The sequence below is a fragment of the Kwoniella dendrophila genome, chromosome 3 (assembly GCF_036810415.1).
Source record: "Kwoniella dendrophila CBS 6074 chromosome 3, complete sequence".
NCBI lineage: Eukaryota > Fungi > Basidiomycota > Tremellomycetes > Tremellales > Cryptococcaceae > Kwoniella > Kwoniella dendrophila.
Window position 1 is genome coordinate 291,622 of NC_089478.1, and position 20,933 is coordinate 312,554.

The following is a 20,933-nucleotide window of genomic DNA, read 5'->3' on the forward strand; positions in this document are numbered from 1 at the left end:
TTAAAATACTATATATATAAAGTCCGTTTGACGACAGTAATGGATCATAATAAAAAAGTACAGATCAAACTAGAACAAGAACAAGAACAAGAACAGGAACTTGGTTTTCGTTGGAGGGAAGACAAACATCATATGATTGAGAACATACGACAACAGCTATATGGATATGGTAAACCCACGAAAAAGCAAACGAATAAATGATGTATTTACTAATCCCTAACTATCTTCTTACTTTTCCTTCTTCTAACCTTTCCTCCTCCACCATTTACTGATATATTCCTATTTCTACCTCTTCCATTACCAAAAGAATAAGAAGAAGAAGATGAAGAAGAAGAAATCAAACCATCTTTCGCATCCCATTCTTCACCTTCTAAAACTAATTCTCTAGGTAAGAACGAACCAGGTGATTGAATTGCTAATATCGGTGGCATTATTTGTGTAGTAGATTTATTAGCAAATTTACGTGGTGTAGCTAAATGCATTAAATGTTCTGGTATTTTAGGAATTTCAGGTAAATTTTGTGAAGGAATAGAAGGTGCAACAGGTAATAATAAAGCTGCTTTTAAAGTTTTGATTGATCTTTTTTTATTAAGTGATGATGAGGAATTATCGTTTGTTGATGTTGATGATGATGATGTATTATTATTTTTGGAAGGTGGTGTAGAAAAATTATCATTTTTATTTTTGCTTGACATTTTAGATGGTGGTGTAATCGGTTTATAAAAGAATGATTTCGTATAATCAATTTCACTTCCAACGACAAATGAATCTAAATTTGACTCTGAATCAGGTTGAGGACCAAATAAACCATCTATATTATGATTACTATTGTTGTTATTGTTGTTGTTTGTAAATTGATTATTAAAATTGGATACTTTTGATCGATATGGGGACCAACCAGCAAATTGTTTACCTTGTTCATCCCAATTTAATCTAGGTGATAATATCAAATTATCTTCTACATCTTCTTCTTCTTCTCCTTCTTGCTTTGGTAATCGATTTTCAGTTGAAGTGTTAGATCCCAATACGGCATCTTTTAATTTTGCTAAAGAAGGTCTAAATCTTAAAGCTAAATTTGATATACTCGTTGTATGATTTATAGATCTGCTGTTAATAGGATAATTAGGTATAGGAGGTAAATCTCTAGCTTCATTTGAATGAGAATCACAAATCACAGGTGAAGTTGTGATTAAAGTTGGTAAAGCTGGTTTTGCAATTGAGATTTTGATCGGTCCTTTAGGTTGTGATATTGCATTATTGATAATTATTGGAGTGATAGGTTCACTTGATTTACCCCCACCTCCTAATAATGCTGAACGTATGGATCCTAACCATCCTTCAGGTAATGGAGGAGAAGTTGCTGAACTCATCGCAGCTTGTCTTAATTGTGGTGTAGAATGTGCTATTCTTAATTTAGTTGCTCTATCACCATATTTCAATTGTTTCTTTTCCTCTATAACAAATTGTGGAATTTCTTCTTGACTATCATCATAATCGTATGATGGTGGTTGCGGTGTAATTGGTAATGGTATTCTAGGTACACCGTTATCCATACCTAATCTATCATTTTCTTCATATTCAACTTCTTCAACTTCTTCAGGTAAATCAGTAGTTTGACTTTCTGGAGAATCAAAATCTAATTGATCTACATTAACTGCAGATTCCAAAATTCTTCTACCTGCTTCATTATTGACTTGATCAATTAATTCAGAATCAATGTCGTATTCATCTTCCTCATATCCATAAGCAGGGTTATATTGTTGGTGTTGTTGTTGTTGTTGTTGTTGATTATGATATTGAAATTGTTGAAATTGTTGAAATTCATTAATTTCTCTTACAGCTCTTTCTTCACTATTTTCTCTTGTTGAATTTATAATAGTTTCAGTTATAGTTGATATAGTTTCATTTCCATATTCTTCTTCATCCTTGTGTTCACCATTATAATCATTATTATTATTATTTGATGAATTCATAAAAGATGAATTATCATCTTCTTTTAATAAAGAATTTGTAGGTAAAGAAGATAAATCAGAATGTGAATTACTATTTGAACCATATGAACCTAATGAATAAATTGATGTAGGATAATTATTTATTCCCATTGAATATAAAACTTCATCTTCTGTACATTGTTCTTCATAATCGTCAGGTAAAGGTGAATAACCATATTCATCTTCGTTTATTAATTGTGGTGGTGGTGGTGAAAATGTACCGAATATATCACTATTATGATTTTGTTGTTGACTCTGTAATTGACTCTCTCTTGAAGTATATCCAATGGCAGTAGTAGAATTAGTATTGTTATGATTATTATTATTATTACTCATTAAATCAGTTGGAGAAGATATAACACGTTGACGAGTTTGATATTTTTCAGGTAAAGGTGGTCTTTCTTCTTGTGGTGGTGAATCTGTACCTGCACGTCTTGTTGATTTTCGTTGGTTATTAGAAATCTCATAAGTGGATTTAACTTTTCTAACGCCTGCTTTGACCTTTGGTTTATTTGTATTGATATTCAGACCATTTTTAGCTAAACCTAAACCTACACCAATTTCTTTTGAAGGTTCGTAAGATGAAGTAGGTGTATCATTTATTTTGAGTTTATTATTATAATTACTATTATTACCTGCAACCCAACCATTCCACCAAGAAGATTCATTAGTTACAGACATTTCTTGATCTTTAGGTAAAGATGATGGCGATGATGATGAAATGATTTGATCTTGAATAGCTAAAGAACGTAATATTGATGAAGATGTTTTCATAGGTAATCCAGGTTCAGTTATATGTTGATGTTTAATTATAATCCTTTCTACACCATTATTATAATTACTATCTTGTGGATTTATTCTATCCATATTTAACCCATTTATTATACCATTATGATTATTAGGAGTTTCAGTTGAATTTCGTTTAAATCCATAAGTACCATATAAAGAATTTACTTCATCTTCTTCAACTTGATCAAATGTTTTTTTAATTCTACTATTGCTACTATTATTATTACCTTTACTTCTCAAATTAGCAGTTGATTTAGACTTGATTTTTGATTTTGATTTTTGAATTTTTTCAGTTTCAGGTGTAAATACTCTTGTTTCTTTATATCCAGCTTTTTGTAACAGTTCTTCTAAAGATGAATATTCATGTTGTGATGAATTAGGAATTGAATTTGATGCTGATCCATAACCAGATCCTACAGAGGAATCTATAGAAGGTGTTACATTATATCCCCTATTATTATTATTCGGTCTTTGCCTTGATCGAGATGGACCAGATACATTTGAAGAAGATGCTTGAGAGAGTGATATTGGATATCGTTGTGATGAAATAGTATCAGATGTCATGTTGAGCGATCTGTCAGTTTGGGTTTGTTTAGTCTGATTGATATTATACTACTTTTATCAATCACAAAGAAGATTAGTGAAATGACTTTGTTACATGTAATTGCAGTAGATTGGCTTATGCGAGATCTCTCTATGAGATTAGATTTCAAAGTGCAAGTTGAATGATTTACTTACTCGTTCAATCAAGTGTGTGCTAGGTATCTAAGCTGATCCTACTATTTCTCGACCCTTGTGTCCTATCCTCCAATAGTCAACTAATGGTTATCCCTGTTTTCTAACGATTCAGTGTTTATCTTGAATGACGGTATAATGCTGTATAAAATTGCTTGTTCACTCTTTTCATATGTCGTTATTTTGGATTTTGAGTTTTGTTTTTATTGTATAATTTGAATGAAGGAGTAAATGTTTATCATTTAAAAAGGGAAGAAAAGTAGGTTAGGGATAGTGACAAGGGAGGGAACGTTGTGTTGTAGCGCGGATTGCGAGTTGTTTGTTTGTTTATGTTCAAGGTGTGTCTTTCATTTGCTTCGTGTTCGTTATCATTAAAAATTGATTCGTTTCTTATCAAACAGTTTGTCAAAGATGTAGGTAAAGTGAAATCAATCAACTGGTATAATAATGTAAATGTATTGTGCATATGTTTGCATCTTCAAAACTTAGAAACGAGAGTATAAACAAATCTCAATTGTTTTTCAGGGTAACGTAAAGATGTAAAACAAGTCAGTCGCGCACATAATGGTGTAATGGTGAAATGGTAAAATCAACAAATCAACCAGTGGCTTATCGCTTTTTGATATGTCACATTTGTAAGGAATAAGGATAACATCATCCCTTGTCATCCTCGTTCCTTAGTTATACGTTCGAATGTCCCTATGCCAGACACGTTGTATACATACATATGTACGACATTTATTCTTATCCGCTATCGTTATGTAACATATGTATGAGGAATTCCTATGTCCATGTCAGCCTGTAATAGCAAAGGTCGTTACGTACCGTGTAGCTATCAGTTGGATCGATTGAGTTGAAGAATTGCCATATCAGATGATATTATTCTTCTCCAAGAATGATGACACTGTATCGAATATACATGATTTCCGTTCTTTGTTTCAGTCAATTAGTGGTTCTTATTCTCCCTTCTGTTTCTCCCTTTCAGCTATCAATCTTTCAGCTGCATCTGGCTTTGGTCCATAATCAACCATAGCATGATCTGCACCCGACACCTATGTAAGCAGTAAGCACCGAGATATCAGCAACAATATGCGATTTCCTGACAATGATATCATTCTGAGAAAAATACTGAAATGGAATACAAACTTACATGTTGTACAAAATCCTTCAACCAATTAGGCGTTATTCCTACGAAATCATTGATGAATCTAGAAGCATTCGTATAAAAAGGTAATCTGATTATTTTTGATTCTCTTGATTCCAAATTATCAATTATGACTTTAACTATAGAATGAGGTTCTAGATCTGGACAAAAGAATTTGAATATTTTTGATTGTTCAGTGGGAAGTTTAATTTTTGAGAATAATGAAGTTTGTATAAATGATGGTAGTAAGATAGTGGTACGGATATTTGGAGTTTCATATCTAAGTGCCCGAATTATGGTAATACAGCTTGTATCAGCTGACAATGGCGCACATGATTACCAGCACAGTATCAAACGCAAAATGGTTACATACCGATTATCCAACTCGAATCTCAAACTCTGATTAAGATTAATGAGAGCAGCTTTACTTGCGCAATAATCCGCTGCATACAAAGAGTAACAATGATTGAGTATATATTCTACACGGTTTGAAGGAACTCACTCATTTGGGCGGCTCCGACTACACCCAACAGACTTGATACGGTAACTATATGACCTTCTCCTTTTCTCAATAAAGCAGGTAAGAAAGCTTTTAACACCCAGAAATTAGCTAGGGTATTTGATCCGAAGGTGCTATATATCATTATCAGTTGGATTCCAGACGATATTATACTGATAACTGACTCTGTTATATCATCTTCCGTAAGATCCAGTAGCAATTTTCCTTTGACTACTCCAGCGTTATTTACGATTATAGTGGGATCACCTACCTGAATAGACAATGTCAGTTTCTTTTCAATCCTGTAGTCGTTGCTGGACAGCGATTTCTATGCAATGGTGTTGCTCACTTCCTCTCTGATATGCTGAGCAACGGCTTGAACATTTTTATAATCCGATACATCACATATGTAGGTATATATACTATCTGTGTTACGGAAGAAAATCATATGTCAGCTTGTTTGACTCAGGGAGTAGACGATACAAAGCTGACCTTGTTTTGTTTCGAATTGCGGACGGTATTTAGTGAGTACCACAACTGATATATTCCGTGCTGCTAATGTTTCGGCTAATAAAGCTCCTATGCCTGAGCCACCTGGTGATGTCAGGAGTATTATACGTTAGCTTTGTGTACTATCTATCTACCTTGTTCGTGCGTTTGTGATGATACGACATAGAGTTTTAAGAGTAGAAATATAGTTGCGCTGTGACAATCACTTACCTCCAGTGATCAAGACTATCTGTTTGTTCCAATTCAGCTTTTTAGGTGCAAGTAACCATGATCCACCTGAATTGTATATTCTATCTATGTGATTCCATATACCTTGAAGAAGGTGTCAACGGGATCAGCTCACTAAACTACGGAAAAGGTTAGATGACTCAACTGACTTACCGATAAGACAGATTAGACATGTCCATATACATGTAAAAATGAATGCTGGATGAGTTGAAGATGTTTGAGTCAACAAGGGTGCCGGTAAGAATATTACAAAGAAAGGTGAAAATAAAGTTGCTGAAAGTACCTTTATTGCTGCGAGCAATGCTTGTCAGCGTATATTTTGCGGTCGTTGCATGGCTTTAGAAACAAGTTAACCCCAACTCACCCACATCTATATTGAAATCGTCAAAGATGAGATGAGGCTGCTTAGTCTCCTTCGACTGACTTGGAACTGGCTTATAATCCTTTTGCTCGTTGCTGATCTGAGTTGAGTTTTTACCGTTATTGGGCATTATGATACCGTGACTGCTTCTCGGATGGGTAACAAGACTGAAGAGAAGGTTGAGCTGTTACTTATACCACAATCGAACACAATCCCTTTTGCCTGTTTGATTCGATAGTAGAACGGGTATCGTTATTTCCTGTATTGTCGCAAGGACATTGTCGGAGAAGAAAGCAACATGATGAGGAGAGGAACAAACTGAACTGATTGCACAGACAAATAGTGGATTACCTCCACTTCTCATAGAACATCCTCCCAATACCGGTTCATTACGTTTCTTTCCTAATCAGCATTACAAAAAACATCTCTTCGGAATCAGATCAATCTGTAATGCTCAATTAGAAAAGTACCCTGAACTCAATATTCATTAGTCTGTGAAATTAAGGTTTATTTGGTTCACATTCCCCCTGACAATTACAACGAGATTTTGTCCGAAATTAAAATGTTGAGATATTCTTAGAAAGATAGAAGAAGGATCGCGTCTAAATGTTCAGAATGGTAGGTCTGTATTTATGACCAGTTGATATAGTATGAGAAGTTCTTCTTCGAAATTAGAAACTATTATATCCAATTATTTTTCCCCTTGATCTATAAAGCAGAATTGTAAAGATCAGCTTATTCGCGGTATTCGCTTGATTGTATTCCACCGATACCGATAAATATCACCCGGTAGATCTGTTTGTGTGTGTCGTCAAGATAAGATAAACCTCTCGATCAGGTGGTCCGTCTATAGCATCTTGTGGACGCGATGGACTATATCAATCCAGCAGCATCATCCTCGGGCGCGACAAGGATGGCGAGTCATCAGCAGCCGACAACACAGCATAGCTATAAGCGCAAACGACGTCGCTTGACATCTCACTATCACAGACATAAATCAACAAATTCGCCTGTAACACCGGAAATCCACCTACAACCCTCCTCCTTCCTTCATCAATCTTCACCTTTGACAGCAATTCTCATCCTCGCATGTCTCTTTACCCTCTTCCTACCGATAGTATCAGCTGCACCACCATGTGTAAGATTTGCAGATTACGATTCAATAAATCAAATGTTCATCGATGGAGGACCTGGAACAAAAGTGTTTTTATGTCCAAATAAATTATATAGATTATCTGGTACGATTGTATTTACAGCTGCAGATCAAGAATTAGCTACATATGGATATCCAACAGGAAGTGAAAGAGCTATATTACGTGTTGAAGGTAAACAAACGTCAACTATTATCCAAGGTGATTGTAGAAGATGTGCAAGAGTTGGAATTAGATCATTAATAATTGATGGAAATAGAAAAAAATTAGGTAGGATAATAAATTCTGATGATGCTACAGGATTAATTGTTTTAGGTGGAAATGAAGGTCAATCAATTAAAAATTGTTGGATAAAAAATCCTAGAGGATTTACAGCTATACATATTAGAGAAGGTGATAAATTACAATGTTCAGGTGCAGTTATAGATAAAAATGAAATTGGACCTGTAGGTGAAGAATATAATTTTGAATTAGATGGTGAAGATCCTGAATTATCACCTTTAGGTAGACCTTTAGCAGATGGTTTATCAATTGCATGTAAAGATTCTTTTATTAGAGATAATACTTTTTATGATAATACAGATGCTTCAATTGTTATATATTGTTCACCTGGTTTATTAGTTTTAGCAAATCATATAACAGCAAGATCATTATCTTCAATGGCAGGTATTTTATTAGTTGATCAAACTCCTTTTGATTCAGATTATTCAAATGTAATTATAAAACAAAATATAATTGATGCTTCTTCAAGATCAATTAGAGTTGGTATTGGATTAGGTTCAACAGTTTGGTCAGATGATACAGAAACTATCCTAAAAGGTCCAACCAAAATTTTAAATAATGGTTTAAAAGGTAAATATATGGGTTTCGGTATTGTTGCAGCAGGTTTAGATGGTTTTACAATAAAAGGTAATTGGGATGAATCAAAACATTCAGGTAAAAAATCTTCAAGATGTTTTGATGATCCAATTAATCCTGATCCAATGCCTTTTTTATATAATTTGGAAACTATCAAAAATTCTGAATTTCAACCTGGTTTTGAAGATCACGATTTTCAATATAGTAAGTTAAGACTAAATAAGGCTGCGAAGATTGATTAATTACTACAACACTGACAACATGATGTCTGATTTATCCTTTGTTTTAGTCGTTTGTATAGATGGAGAATATGATCAATCTAATCCACCTCAACATGATTTACCACCTTTACCACATGATTTAGATAATGAAGAATCTAAAAAAGAAATAATACCACCTCAAAAAGTACAACAACAACAACAACAAGATCAAGTGAAAAAGGATTCTATTGAATCAACATCATCATCATCACCAGATAATCCAATGATGTCCGCTATGATGGGAGGATTTTCAACAGGATCGGAAGTTATGGACGACATTTTAGAACATTCACAACAGAGAATGTTAGAAGCTATTGATCATTTACATAGAAGAGTTGATATTTTAGCTAGTAATGTTAATATCAAATCTAATGATCAAAATAAGAAATCTCAGAATAATGGTGAAGTATTATTGGATCCTACTATATCGTGAGTTTAGTGAGGAAATTATTTCAGAGGGAAAATACTCAAATTGGTGATAACCAGATATGCTGATCCATATATGTTATTCTTTCCAGAACACACCTAGAGAAGTTACAAAGAAGAATCGAACATTTGGATACTTCTCAAAAGGGTTTACTAGAATCTGCTATAAATATGAGATCATCAATTCAATCATGGGATCAAGAAATGGCTAATATAGGTGTGAGTAGGAGTGATTTGCTTCACATCCTTCTTGGACCTCGGTGAGAGTTTAAATAGAGAGAACCCTGTTTTATTGACCAATTTTTTTATCGTTATAGGAATGGCAATATGATATTTTACTTGATGTACGACATAAATTAGATTTACATTCTAGGCATTCCGAATCCGAATCCGAATCCGAATTTGAATCTGGATCTGATTCATCATTTAATGGTCGAAATAATGATGAAAGAATAAAAGTAAAATCACCTAGAGTAGATAGTAATAGAGAAAGAATGACAAAAGAAGATCATTCACATCCATCAATTGAAAGAGATGGTTTAAGAGATTTATCAAATTCAAAAAGATTAAATATCAAATCTAATGATAGTGATCATCATGATAATGATAATGGATATTATTGGTGGATAAAGATTATACTGATTCAAAGTATAATTGGAATTGGATTTTTCGGGATAAGGAAATGGTGGAAAAGTAGAAGAAAACATAGTAAATTGTTATAACCTAAATTTATGGAATGATTATGATGATGAGTTTATTTGGTTTTGTCAGATGAACAAGATGGATTCAAAGAGGAAGAGAAAGAGGTAATCACGGACATTATTGTGTAAAGTCACATTTTAGATGGGTTTATAAATTTATACAATATATGAATTTACACACATACATACATACCTTTGATATTTTTTCATCATTGAACATTGGCATTCTGATTTTCGAGTCGATGTGGAAATTTTACTAGCTAAAATGGTACATACAAATATAAAACCTCGTCCGTGACAACATGAACCTCTTTAATAACACTAAGATCAATTTATACACATACATCTATCATGGTTTTTCTACTTTTCAATTTATCGGTTCGAATCAAATGTATTTGATCGTCTTTCACCTACTCTATCTAAGAAATCTTTTTTATCTAAATATCCACTACCATTTTTACGATTTGATGATAATTCATCTTGTAATCCTTTTGTTTGAGTTGTATGTGATTTCCAATCCATCTGCGACTATACAATTAAACAAATCAAACGATACCATAGCGAATATGAATAGTTAAATCAGTGTCTTTTTCCAATAAGATATGGATTTGATAAAGCAGTTGATATTTTAATATAAATTTAATTTGAAGGGGAACTTACCTTTTCTAAAGTAGTCATTTTCTTACCTTTATCTAAAGCTGCTGACATAGATTCTAAACTTTGTCTTGGTTTCCTGCGTATTGGTGGACCTTTTGGACGTGGTGTTATGCTTGTAATAGGATTGGGAGGAGGTATTATAGGAGAAGTACTGTTGATTTTGGTAGATTGATTAGAACTGGATAATGGAACAGTACTATCGCCCTCTTTTACCGGTATACCAGAGACATTTGAGCTAAGTTCTCCCTCCATCGATACACTCTGCTTTTCGCCTTGCCCCTCAGGTTCACTTTGTTTAGCCAGATATGCTATAGCTTCAGGATCATCTTTCCGTATTTTAACAGTCTCACTAAAACCATATCTGTTAATCGGAGGTTATCCGCTTGAAATGCTATAGACTCACTATATAGTCTCACCAGCAAATCTTCTAGCTCTTTGAATATCAATCATCTCCACTTCCTTTTCATTAGTCTCCTTGGTCCCGGAGGTAGAATTTAATTCAGCTTTCATCTTGTCAAATTCTTCTTTAGCTCTTCTTTTCCTTTCTTCGATTTCATTCAACTTTATCTGTTCACGTTTTTCCTTATCTTCCTCTCTGTCTTCTTCTGCATCGTCGGATCCGGAAGATGATGATGAAGAAGAAGAAGTTATAGATTCATTATCTGGTCCTTCTCCATTATTCACTTTAACTCGTTTCACTTTCTTCGGACCATTTTTTGATGATTTATTCTTTCGTTTAGGTGATGTAGGTACGAAATCTCCATCGTTTTCCGAATCTGATGTTAAATCTGCTGTAGCTAAAGTTGACATGATAATATTACTGGTGATAGAGTTGAGATAGATATCGAATTGATGAGAGATAAGGCTGTTGATCAAAAGAGAGAGGTATGAAGTCACATTGATGATCAATTGAAGAAATTTAGAAATAATTCAAGAAGAGTTTAACCACAACATCACTACTGTTCATGTCTAGCGAGTGTTATGTATTATTTACGTAATTACGCGTACTTTATCACCTGATACAACCTTACCCCACATTTTACCCCACAAAGCTTGAATTGTCATTATATTATATTGTTTTGTCAGGTCCATGCGTCCATGATAGCGTAAATATCAATTGATTTTCAATCTTCCATCTAGTGAAATTTCAAGCTGTTATTGAGCGAAATAAATCGATCTTAATCCATTCAGACATACGAAGATATCTACTCAAAAGCGGAAGAAGGAAAAGCTCATGGTCTGAGAAGCTGAGGACAAATTCGACTCCGAAATATCTTCAATTTGTTCGTCTCAGCTCACCTCATTTCACATTGAAGTGTGGACGAGGGTCATTCAACATGCGATCTCCTCGTGATGTGTTATACATGTCAATCATAACCTCTTTCTTCATTTATCTACTCTATTCAAGGTGGAATGTTTCAACATCGATAATACAGCCTGATGTACCTAACAAAGGTCCACACGGCAAACATGCTTTTAGACAGAGGTTAATAGCTGTAGGTGATTTACATGGAGGTAAGTCAATGATAGTTCCCGTGTAGATATAAAACTTTATACTAAGTCCATTATTATGTCTTTCTACGTGTTAATAGATATATCCAATACTAAAAAAGTCTTACAAATGACTAAATTGATTAACGCAAAATCAGATTGGACAGGTGGACAAGATATTTTAGTTCAAACTGGTGATATAGTTGATCGTGGTGCAAACGCTTTGGATATTTATAAATTGATGTCAAAGCTTAGATCTCAATCTACTGATCATGGTGGTAAAGTGATTAGTATTTTGGGTAATCATGAATTTATGAATGCTATTGGTGATTGGAGGTTAGTGAGATCTTTTGTTTTGATAAGATCGTTTAAATAGCTGTTAAAAGCTTGGTTGAAGCATCGCTGGTAGCAAGGAATTTAGCTTGGAGATTCATTAGATCCTTTATGCTGATACCTTTTAACCAATACAGATATGTCACTGAAGACGATATAAGGGTTTTTGGAGGTACAAAACGTCGTCAGGAAGCTTTAGCTAAAGATGGATGGTTAGGTGCTGAGTGGTTAGCTAAGTGAGTTGATTGATAAAGTGTGGTGCATTATGGAAATGGTCACTATCAGCAAAATTTTTTACTTCTACCACACGTTAAACATTGAACATTAGGGCTAACTTAGTTCTTTGAATAGTTATTCAATAACAGCTTCAGTACCCTTATCACCCTTCCCTCGATCACCTAAACTATCATTTACACATGGATCATTAAGACCATCATATGAAGATTTATTACCTTATCCTTCAAAAATAAATGAAATTGGTAAATCATTGTTGGAAAAAGCATTAACACCACCTTTAGCACCACCTTTCCCACCATATCCATATAGTGGATTACCTGAAGGACATACTTATGAAGAAGCTGAATTATATAGTGAAGGTGGTCCTTTGTGGTGGAGAGGTTTAGCTGAAAGAGAAGATGAAAATGAAGTTTGTCAATGGGCAGATGATTTGAAAAATAGATTGGGCGTAAGAAGAATTATTGGTGTAAGTGTGATTTTTTACCTTTTGATTCAGGACGGTCATTTTCTCCCAGATCATCTCTTTCGTTCGATCTCGCTAGATTTTTAGCTTCATATTCTTGATGACTTGGACATGAACGTATCGAAAGAGAAAGCAAACTGATCACAATATGATTCGATTGGTGTGAACAGGGCCACACACCAAACTTCGAACAAATCGTATCAAGATGTAATGGTTCGATAATAATCATAGATACAGGTATTTCATCAGCTTATGGTGGTGTCTTATCTGCAATGGAAATAATATATACATTAACTCCTCTCAAAGATAAAAACAATAATGGTCATGATAGACAAGAACCGTTCTTAATCAGATCTCCAGCATCTTCAGATCCTGATTCAGCTAACGTGCAGATTAGAGAGAAAGGTGATATGGAAGGTACTGAGCAGGAAATAAGTACAGAGAAAGGTTTGAAAGGTAGATACATTGAAAGAGAGGAAGTACATGCTATTTACGAAAGGAGGTCGACGCTGATAGCTGTTGAAGAAAGGGAACTGATGTTATAATCCAGACCAGATTTTATATAAGAAATGCATCTCTAACATTGTATTGAGTATATATGTCTTGAGAACATTTTGTAATGATATAGGTAACGCGAAGTGCCGTTACATCAGAACTAACGAAGTCCAGCAATTCACTCTCGAACATATATGATACGACTTTCTCTATAGGCTCACTCCAGTAGCCATGGTTGCTCCACCTAGTCATCTGCGGAGCTGTTCGTTCTGCATGAAAGACGATTTCTGACTTTTGTAGGAGGATGATTGCTTGGGTCTGAGTGATATGCGTTGTCAAATCGAATTGTTCATGCTGACCAAGCTTCGTCGAATGTGCCATCAGCATCTAATTCAGATATCCACCTCCAAAATGCTGATGATGGGAATCTATATTGAGAAGCCGTCAGTCGAATCAGCGTGAGTCATGATCATACACCTAATGAATTGATAGATTTGTGTTCCGTTTTACAACAAGGAATAATCATTGATTAGGTGACTCACCCTACACAGTTATTATAATCACCATCTATTTTCTCTATCAGTATACCGCCTAATCCCTGAGATAAGGGAACCATAAAATAATTCGATCAGTAAGCTTAAGATGGAGTTTATCTATTGAATTCTGTATGGGTAAATCAGGCGTCAGATCCTCACCTGAATTGCAAAACCACCTGCTCTATCGATACCTTCTTCAGATTCCACGTAAGCTTGAATAGTCTCCGTCTGTATAATAATGAACAACAAATCCAGATAATCAATATATGTCCGAGTGATATTGTTGGAAAGCTTGAATACTTACAGAATTGTCATAAAATTGAACTAGGGTTGAAGAAGATATTGACCTGTAATAAATATCAGAATAAGCTATTTGCTCTTTTAAGATGGACCAGCACGCATGAGCAACAACTTACTGTACTTTGAAACCCGGTGCTTCAACTGTGGGATACACTATATTTCAGAAATACATTAGCTCTATAGTAGCTGTATATACTTTCTTTAGCTAACTTACCTATAGAAACACCAGTGATCACTTCACATTGTCGTCCGGCCATAGAAGATAAACTTCGCAGCTAATCAAGACCAAAAAAGAGGGTTATTTTGTTCAGCCTCCATATATGTCTCCACGCTGCTAATGTTCGACTCATCAGAACACATAAGCTCACTTGTTCATGTTTATTTATTGGTTTTTCCAGTACTTCAGATATCTCTCCGTGAGATTCACCTCCTTCTACTGTATCCTTCTCAGGTGGGAATATCACCACAGTATCGGCTGTTGATCGGAACAAGCAAAAATATCAGCTATCGGAGAGATCAAACAGTAATGTATGCTTAACCTCTTCTCTTATCCCATAACAAGTTACCAGTAGTGCCATTTATCAAATTGCTTACTTACCTGAAATAACTAAATCAGGTGGATCAAATTCATCCTGTTTAACCAATCTTTCGTAAACTTCCATTGCCTATTTATCAACAAGGTTATATATCAATCAGCTTCTTGCCCTAATCTAAATAAATTCTACGCTGACCTTTTCAGCCCCAGTAGCAATTGGATAATCAGCTAATCTACCTTGAAATCTTGAATGTGGTAAATCTTCAGCGAATGTTGATGGAATTATTTCTGGGTGAAAATCCTATTTCACATAGTAATACAACGTTGTCAATCTGATCAGCTAGTTGAATAATTACATACAAGCTCCCTGGTATAACTTTTTACTCACTGAAGCGGCAAAGATCTCTTTCCTCCTTGGACTAGCCGAAGCTAGAACAACTCTTTTATCTTTCAACTTTTGAAATATAGGTAAAGGTAATGCTTTTGGACCAACCGGTGAGGGTCGAGCAGATGTTTTTGAAGATGCTTTTCCCATTTTGACGTTTTATGATTCTCCTATGGTGTGCTATAAATAACGATAGCGCTTGGTCGTGAATAACTAGTCTTCGTCAAGTATTGGAGCAATCTGAAACTTTGAAATGCATTTGTTATTGATATCTTGCATCCAGCTTGTCTTCTTTATTAGTGTAATATGTGGAGATGTTCTGAGTGTCCGAGTCCGTGATCGGATCAAGTGGAGGTCCAAGCGTAGTAGTGGTAGTAGTAACCCTTTTTTGTATGACGTCCTTCAGTATCAAATCTCGATCTGTATGCCGTTATTCAAGATGCAAAAGGTTGTGCATCATACCACAACTTATAGAGGGTACCGCTAAGTGCGAAGTTACACTTCTTACCACCTTGATACAACTGTATCAATATTCTGCAGCAATACGTATATCTCAAACAAAGGAAAACAACAAGAAATAATCGTTGTAAAAAATGGGTTCATCAGCATCTAAAGTAACTCGAAAATTACCTACTTCTGTAGCTTCATCAGCATCAGCATCAAAGACAGGTTCATCTTCTACTGTACTATCTAATGTATCTAAAATTGGACAAACAGGAGGTACGGGCTCAATTGGAAAAACAAGTGATGCTCAACCAAGTGAATTACCTTATGGTGGACATCCACCACCTGATGTACCTACAACACATGATTCAAGTGTTGAACCACCAAAAGGTGAAGAAGCAGATCCATTTATGGAAGCACCAACACATTTAGAACAAGGTTTAGGTGGTGAGACTAGAACACCATCAAATCAAGATCAACAAGGTAATCATCCAAATCAAGGTGGTAGAGGTGCACAAATACCTGCCGGAGGTTCACCAGGTAGATTAACTGGAAGTCAAGATAAAATGGGTTTAGCTAGAGGTGGTATGGGTAGATTAGAATTTTCAGGAAATAAAGATGATGCAATTAAAAGAGATTCAATGGATCCTCAATTTATGAATAACCTAAGTATGTTAGGTCAAGTTAGAATTAGAGATGCAGGTAAATTCGTTGTAAGTTGAATACATCAATGTATCATATTATATCACCAATACTGTACTATCGCTTAACGACGAAATACAATCAACTAACTTGGGATGAATTTTTTATAGCCCGCTCAAGCTCAACGTACATTACTTTCACGATCAGCTAATCCAGAATTATCTTCAAACATTCCATCAATCAATCATTTAACAATCAATCTATTAGTTTCATTATTAGATCAATTAAAATCATCTTCAGCAAAAGAAGCTTCAAAATTATATAAAGAATATGGTATTAAAGATATCAAATTAATTGAAGATATTAGAAAATACGTTAATAGTGTAAGTGTTTCTGAAAATGATTCAGTCCGAATTGAAGATGGTGAAGAAATCAGAGAAATGAATGCTGTTTGGATTGGTGGTTTAGCTAAATAAATGGGGAGAGAGAAATTGATTGAATCAAACGTATAAAAAGATGAAAGGAAAGGGAAGAGAAGAGAAAGAAACTAGAACAGGGAAGAATCAAGTAATTAATAAACCATAAACTAAAAATACATATATAACCAATCATATCTTATAACTCAAACAAAAATGCATTTTCATTGTAAAACAAACATTTCCATCTCCATGCTTTTTTCGATTGAGTTTGCCATTTTACGATGTCCCAATATGAGGCGGTCTGCTAATGCTTACTCTCAAGCATACCGGCACATCATCGCTTTGTAATAATAGTCCATCATTCTCCTTGTTAGTCAAATTGTTCTTCTTTTCCGGTATTTACGGCCGGCGCTTTCTTATGATTCGGCAGAGGAGTGGCAGCGGCGAACAATTAATCAGCACGATTCCAATCAGATAACCTTATTTAGTTCACTGAAACATGTTTTTTGAATGCGTAGTACAAGCATCAATGCGATACAAACGTTTATAAGGATTGCACAACGATTGGCCTTGTGAGGTATAATAGAACGAGTCGAAATTGATCAGAATGCAATGACGTACCAAGGTTAGAACAGTCTTAAATATAATATAATGCGCGACACCTGAAACTGCGTACCACGAATATCCGGTCTTCGTACCAACCGGTGGTACGAATTTTTCTATTTATCCACAACCTTTTTATGTGCTGTAACATCGCATGACTTGTTGCTATCGAAACATTCATGGAAATCAAGCTAGAACATTTGACATAGCTGCACAATCAAATTCCCGTATCATTAAAGTTGAACCTTAAATCAGAATTTATAGCTCTAAAAACATCGGTTACTCACCGCACGGAAGACGCCGTTATTGAAAATATCCAATATCAATAATCTCGAGTCAACAGAAAGACGAATCACGCTATGTCAGCACTACGGCATTCGAAACTATCTGAAAATGATGCTGTGAATCAATAACCTTGTTAAAAAACATCGTAAAGGATAATAGACATGAAATATCATTGATTACAGGATTATCCGGCATGCTTTGCACCGCATCTGGCAGTTCAAACAAATGATGAGGTCAAAAACGTAAAATGATAGACGGGTTGATAATGATGAAGCCATCCGCTAAGGTTATCTTGATAAGGCGAGGTATATGTTATATACACGTTAATATAGAAAGTTTCGTTTTTTTGCAATGTATATTTTTTTGCCGCTTTCTTTTGTCGAGACCGAATTAATTATCTTTTCTAGCTTTGACATTTAATCAACTGAGTACGATAAAAATCTGGGAGGAGGGATGTGGAGATTAAGGATTCGATGGGACAGGAGCGAGTGAGTTACCCATAGATTCGTTCGAACCCGGCATGTAGTCATTCCTTTGATTTAGGGAGAGCTCGTCTGACAATAGATATTTAGTATCCTGAAGCGTAGGCGAAGCGATGGAGGGTGTGCATAAGGATCACAAAATTGATAACTGTATCGTTCAGCTTTGAAAATAGCCTCTTACTTGAAATTCCAGGATATCAGGACTGATGGGAGATCAGAGGACTTGATGGACCATGGGTGAGTATAAAGTTTATTTGGCTTGAAGGGAAGGATCCAACAATCAAAACAGAAAATCAAGGATTGTTATCGCATGAACTAGCTTGCTGTTGTCCAGCTCTACACCACTTCGACAGAATAGTCCGGTCTTTTTGGTTCAGGCTAAACCAGAAGGACAGGTCATTATCCCTGTTTCTCGTCGCAGGAAGCCTTTCTACTCTATAACTCACCTTGAACCAAATAAAAGAAACCAAAAATCAGCCAGATCACGTGAACCAAATTAACTGAAGCGGATTTAATCGAAAATCCTGAGAAGAGGAAGATAACGTACAATATACGTTGGTGTGGCACAACCAAATATGGCACATAATTTTGAACGATTTCATTCGAGCGGTCATGAGTATACGTGCCAACCAAAAAAAAAGTAAAGTTAGATTCAGATTTAACTGTAACAACTTGAAGGTAAGATGCCAGGCCTGCTCACCATATCGCGGCAATCCATCAACAGTCACTTCACCCAACAAAGTCGAAACCAGCATAGAGCACCTAATATGAAAACCATCGTCAACGTCGGGTCTTAGCTGCATCATCGGCAGTGAGCTTCTCAACTCACCGTTGCTCGCTTCGTGATCGAAGGTCGGAGGATTAAGTTCCAGTGGAGGCCGTTATGGTAATCGACCTTTATAGTCTGGTGCGTCTCATACATGTCGGCTATCGTCATTTCGGCTCAACACACGTCTGCGACGTAGTCTGTCGAGTCAGTATTCAGTACCGGGACAACATGGCCTCCACATCTTACGTCTGTTGTACTTACTATATCTGAATACGTAGATACCATCATCACAGAAGATTATGGCTAACACACAAATACTCCAAAAGACAATCTCCGATGACGACCGCTTTATGAATACTACCCAATGGTCATGGCTACGTTTTCATCGATGAGGAGTCCATGTCAATCTGGTTGCGACTTGCATGCCCCAAACAACGTTCCTTGGGGGATCAACGTGAGATAACCTGAAGACCCGAAAGACTGGAATTAGATGCTGTGAAGTGACTGGAAAGGCTTCCCTGCCAGAGCGTCGGTCAAGCCGATGTCGCCATGACGTTTATTGATATGTGTAATTGAAAGAATGGTATGAGATGCTGAGGCACTACTTGGGATATATAACAAGTAAGTCTTATCAGCTATTGACTTCTTCAATTGACCTTCGTGAACCTTTGACCCCCTACCTTCTCCTTCTTACCCCTGCACCGAAAACACAACAGCGTTACCATTACTACTTGTATGTTCACCCTTCCTCCTCTTCGCCTTCCTTCGAACTCTCTTAGCTGACTACTTACCAATTGTATCATTCCATAGTATGCTTAGCGACCTCCTTTCCATAGACACCTCTTTCAGTCCATTGCTCGTTCATCAAATATAATTCCTACTTCTCTAATAACAGCCTTCTCAAGCTAAAGCATAGTACTAACAGTTCACAGAGCTAAAATACAGCTCGCGATATTTGCTGATTCACATCGGCTTCGAGAGGTAGTTTGCTGGATCGAGTAGTGAAGTAAGTAAAGGAAGCGAGTCATAGCATGTGACAGTAAAGTATTTTGGTTAACTGCGTTGGGGCGACGTAACATTCGTGGAATTTGACTGCTTCTGGTGGTGTGTTGTACAAGTTGAAGGAGACATCTCGTCAGCTCATCAGAGTCTACTGAAAATGTAAGTGCTCCACTGCATATCATTGACGAAAGGGAGCTGATCCACAAACTTACAAGGCATTGAATGGCTCGTAACCCTACTATGATATCATATCCCTTTATCACTGACGAAACTGATATCTATCGCAGCGAATGCTACGTAAAGGTGAAGTCGATAAGCTGTGACGCCTGATGGTCAACGATCTTCAAAGGTGTAGGTACTGACAGGCATAGATAGCAAGTGTTTTTCACAACGTTGACGTGAAGGTGAGGCAGGACAAACATAATCACTCACTAATATAAGTAGTAATAAGTAAAGGTAGCTTGATGTCTTGTGATAACTTCGAAGCTGCACCCACAGGTTATCAAAGTAAACATTGATCAAACACACACAACATACTCACACCTGTATGGCTCAACACAATCAACATGTCACTGTTCAAAACATACAATACAATACAATGTAGCAAGATAATGTACATCGTATTGTTATCCATGTTCAAATTATGAAACAGATATATCTATTTATATATATATATACATACATATATGCCAAGTATGGGAAAGGATAATTAATGGTGAGTAATGTAGGATCCGAGCGTGTTTGTTGTATATTCACGCGCTTGATATTGACTAGCTTATTTATTAGTTGAATGGAACACAATCATATCTTCTGACTATACCCTGCCCTATGTCATTTTGAAAATATTGACGACTTCCATCTTCGGCATGTCCAGCTCACCTGTAATGACAGAGACTGACATATAAAACTAATCATGACCGGTTAATTAGGAATATAGATCAATCAGGAGCCACAGACCTATAACTCCTTGACAATGTCTTGATTGGAATTGTTTTTGAAGCACGTGAACTGATTGTAAAGGAGGATAGGGGAAGGAAGGAAGGAAGGAGGGTTGGAAGTACGTAGATAGGAACTTTTGGTGGTTCCTATCCCAGTTGATAGATTCCGGCTAAGAAAATTCCAGCAAACAAGGGGGTAGGTATCTGACTAGCAGCGTACAATACCCGTACAAGTTATAGCAGATACAGTGTGAACGGTGGCGA

General features: G+C 35.9%; 7 protein-coding genes across 7 annotated transcripts; 3 read left to right on the plus strand and 4 right to left on the minus strand.

Moving 5' to 3' along the window:
• Nucleotides 1-209: 209 nt before the first annotated feature.
• Nucleotides 210-3,344, minus strand: L201_002424 (uncharacterized protein; the record flags this gene model as incomplete). Its single annotated transcript, XM_066218200.1, has 1 exon — nt 210-3,344. One exon carries the CDS (start codon nt 3,342-3,344, stop codon nt 210-212), a length of 3,135 nt encoding a protein of 1,044 aa, XP_066074297.1.
• A 1,127-nt stretch (nt 3,345-4,471) lies between these two features.
• Nucleotides 4,472-6,387, minus strand: L201_002425 (uncharacterized protein; the record flags this gene model as incomplete). The annotated part of the gene is made up of 10 exons (XM_066218201.1): nt 4,472-4,567; nt 4,666-4,939; nt 5,033-5,102; nt 5,162-5,292; nt 5,344-5,429; nt 5,508-5,584; nt 5,651-5,752; nt 5,879-5,980; nt 6,050-6,187; nt 6,261-6,387. The coding sequence occupies 10 exons, from the start codon at nt 6,385-6,387 to the stop codon at nt 4,472-4,474; spliced, it is 1,203 nt and encodes a 400-aa protein (XP_066074298.1).
• Nucleotides 6,388-7,125: 738 nt separating this feature from the next.
• Nucleotides 7,126-9,674, plus strand: L201_002426 (uncharacterized protein; the record flags this gene model as incomplete). Its single annotated transcript, XM_066218202.1, has 4 exons — nt 7,126-8,470; nt 8,556-8,955; nt 9,045-9,171; nt 9,270-9,674. 4 exons carry the CDS (start codon nt 7,126-7,128, stop codon nt 9,672-9,674), a joined length of 2,277 nt encoding a protein of 758 aa, XP_066074299.1.
• Nucleotides 9,675-10,025: 351 nt separating this feature from the next.
• L201_002427 (uncharacterized protein) lies at nt 10,026-11,120 on the minus strand (the record flags this gene model as incomplete). Its single annotated transcript, XM_066218203.1, has 3 exons — nt 10,026-10,181; nt 10,314-10,659; nt 10,714-11,120. 3 exons carry the CDS (start codon nt 11,118-11,120, stop codon nt 10,026-10,028), a joined length of 909 nt encoding a protein of 302 aa, XP_066074300.1.
• A 527-nt stretch (nt 11,121-11,647) lies between these two features.
• On the plus strand, nt 11,648-13,379 carry L201_002428 (uncharacterized protein; the record flags this gene model as incomplete). The annotated part of the gene is made up of 5 exons (XM_066218204.1): nt 11,648-11,825; nt 11,903-12,137; nt 12,272-12,370; nt 12,486-12,837; nt 13,005-13,379. The coding sequence occupies 5 exons, from the start codon at nt 11,648-11,650 to the stop codon at nt 13,377-13,379; spliced, it is 1,239 nt and encodes a 412-aa protein (XP_066074301.1).
• A 299-nt stretch (nt 13,380-13,678) lies between these two features.
• On the minus strand, nt 13,679-15,235 carry L201_002429 (septum formation protein Maf; the record flags this gene model as incomplete). Its single annotated transcript, XM_066218205.1, has 10 exons — nt 13,679-13,757; nt 13,872-13,927; nt 14,025-14,093; nt 14,170-14,212; nt 14,282-14,318; nt 14,380-14,440; nt 14,534-14,640; nt 14,764-14,830; nt 14,897-15,001; nt 15,089-15,235. 10 exons carry the CDS (start codon nt 15,233-15,235, stop codon nt 13,679-13,681), a joined length of 771 nt encoding a protein of 256 aa, XP_066074302.1.
• Nucleotides 15,236-15,678: 443 nt separating this feature from the next.
• On the plus strand, nt 15,679-16,647 carry L201_002430 (uncharacterized protein; the record flags this gene model as incomplete). The annotated part of the gene is made up of 2 exons (XM_066218206.1): nt 15,679-16,242; nt 16,342-16,647. The coding sequence occupies 2 exons, from the start codon at nt 15,679-15,681 to the stop codon at nt 16,645-16,647; spliced, it is 870 nt and encodes a 289-aa protein (XP_066074303.1).
• Nucleotides 16,648-20,933: the final 4,286 nt, after the last annotated feature.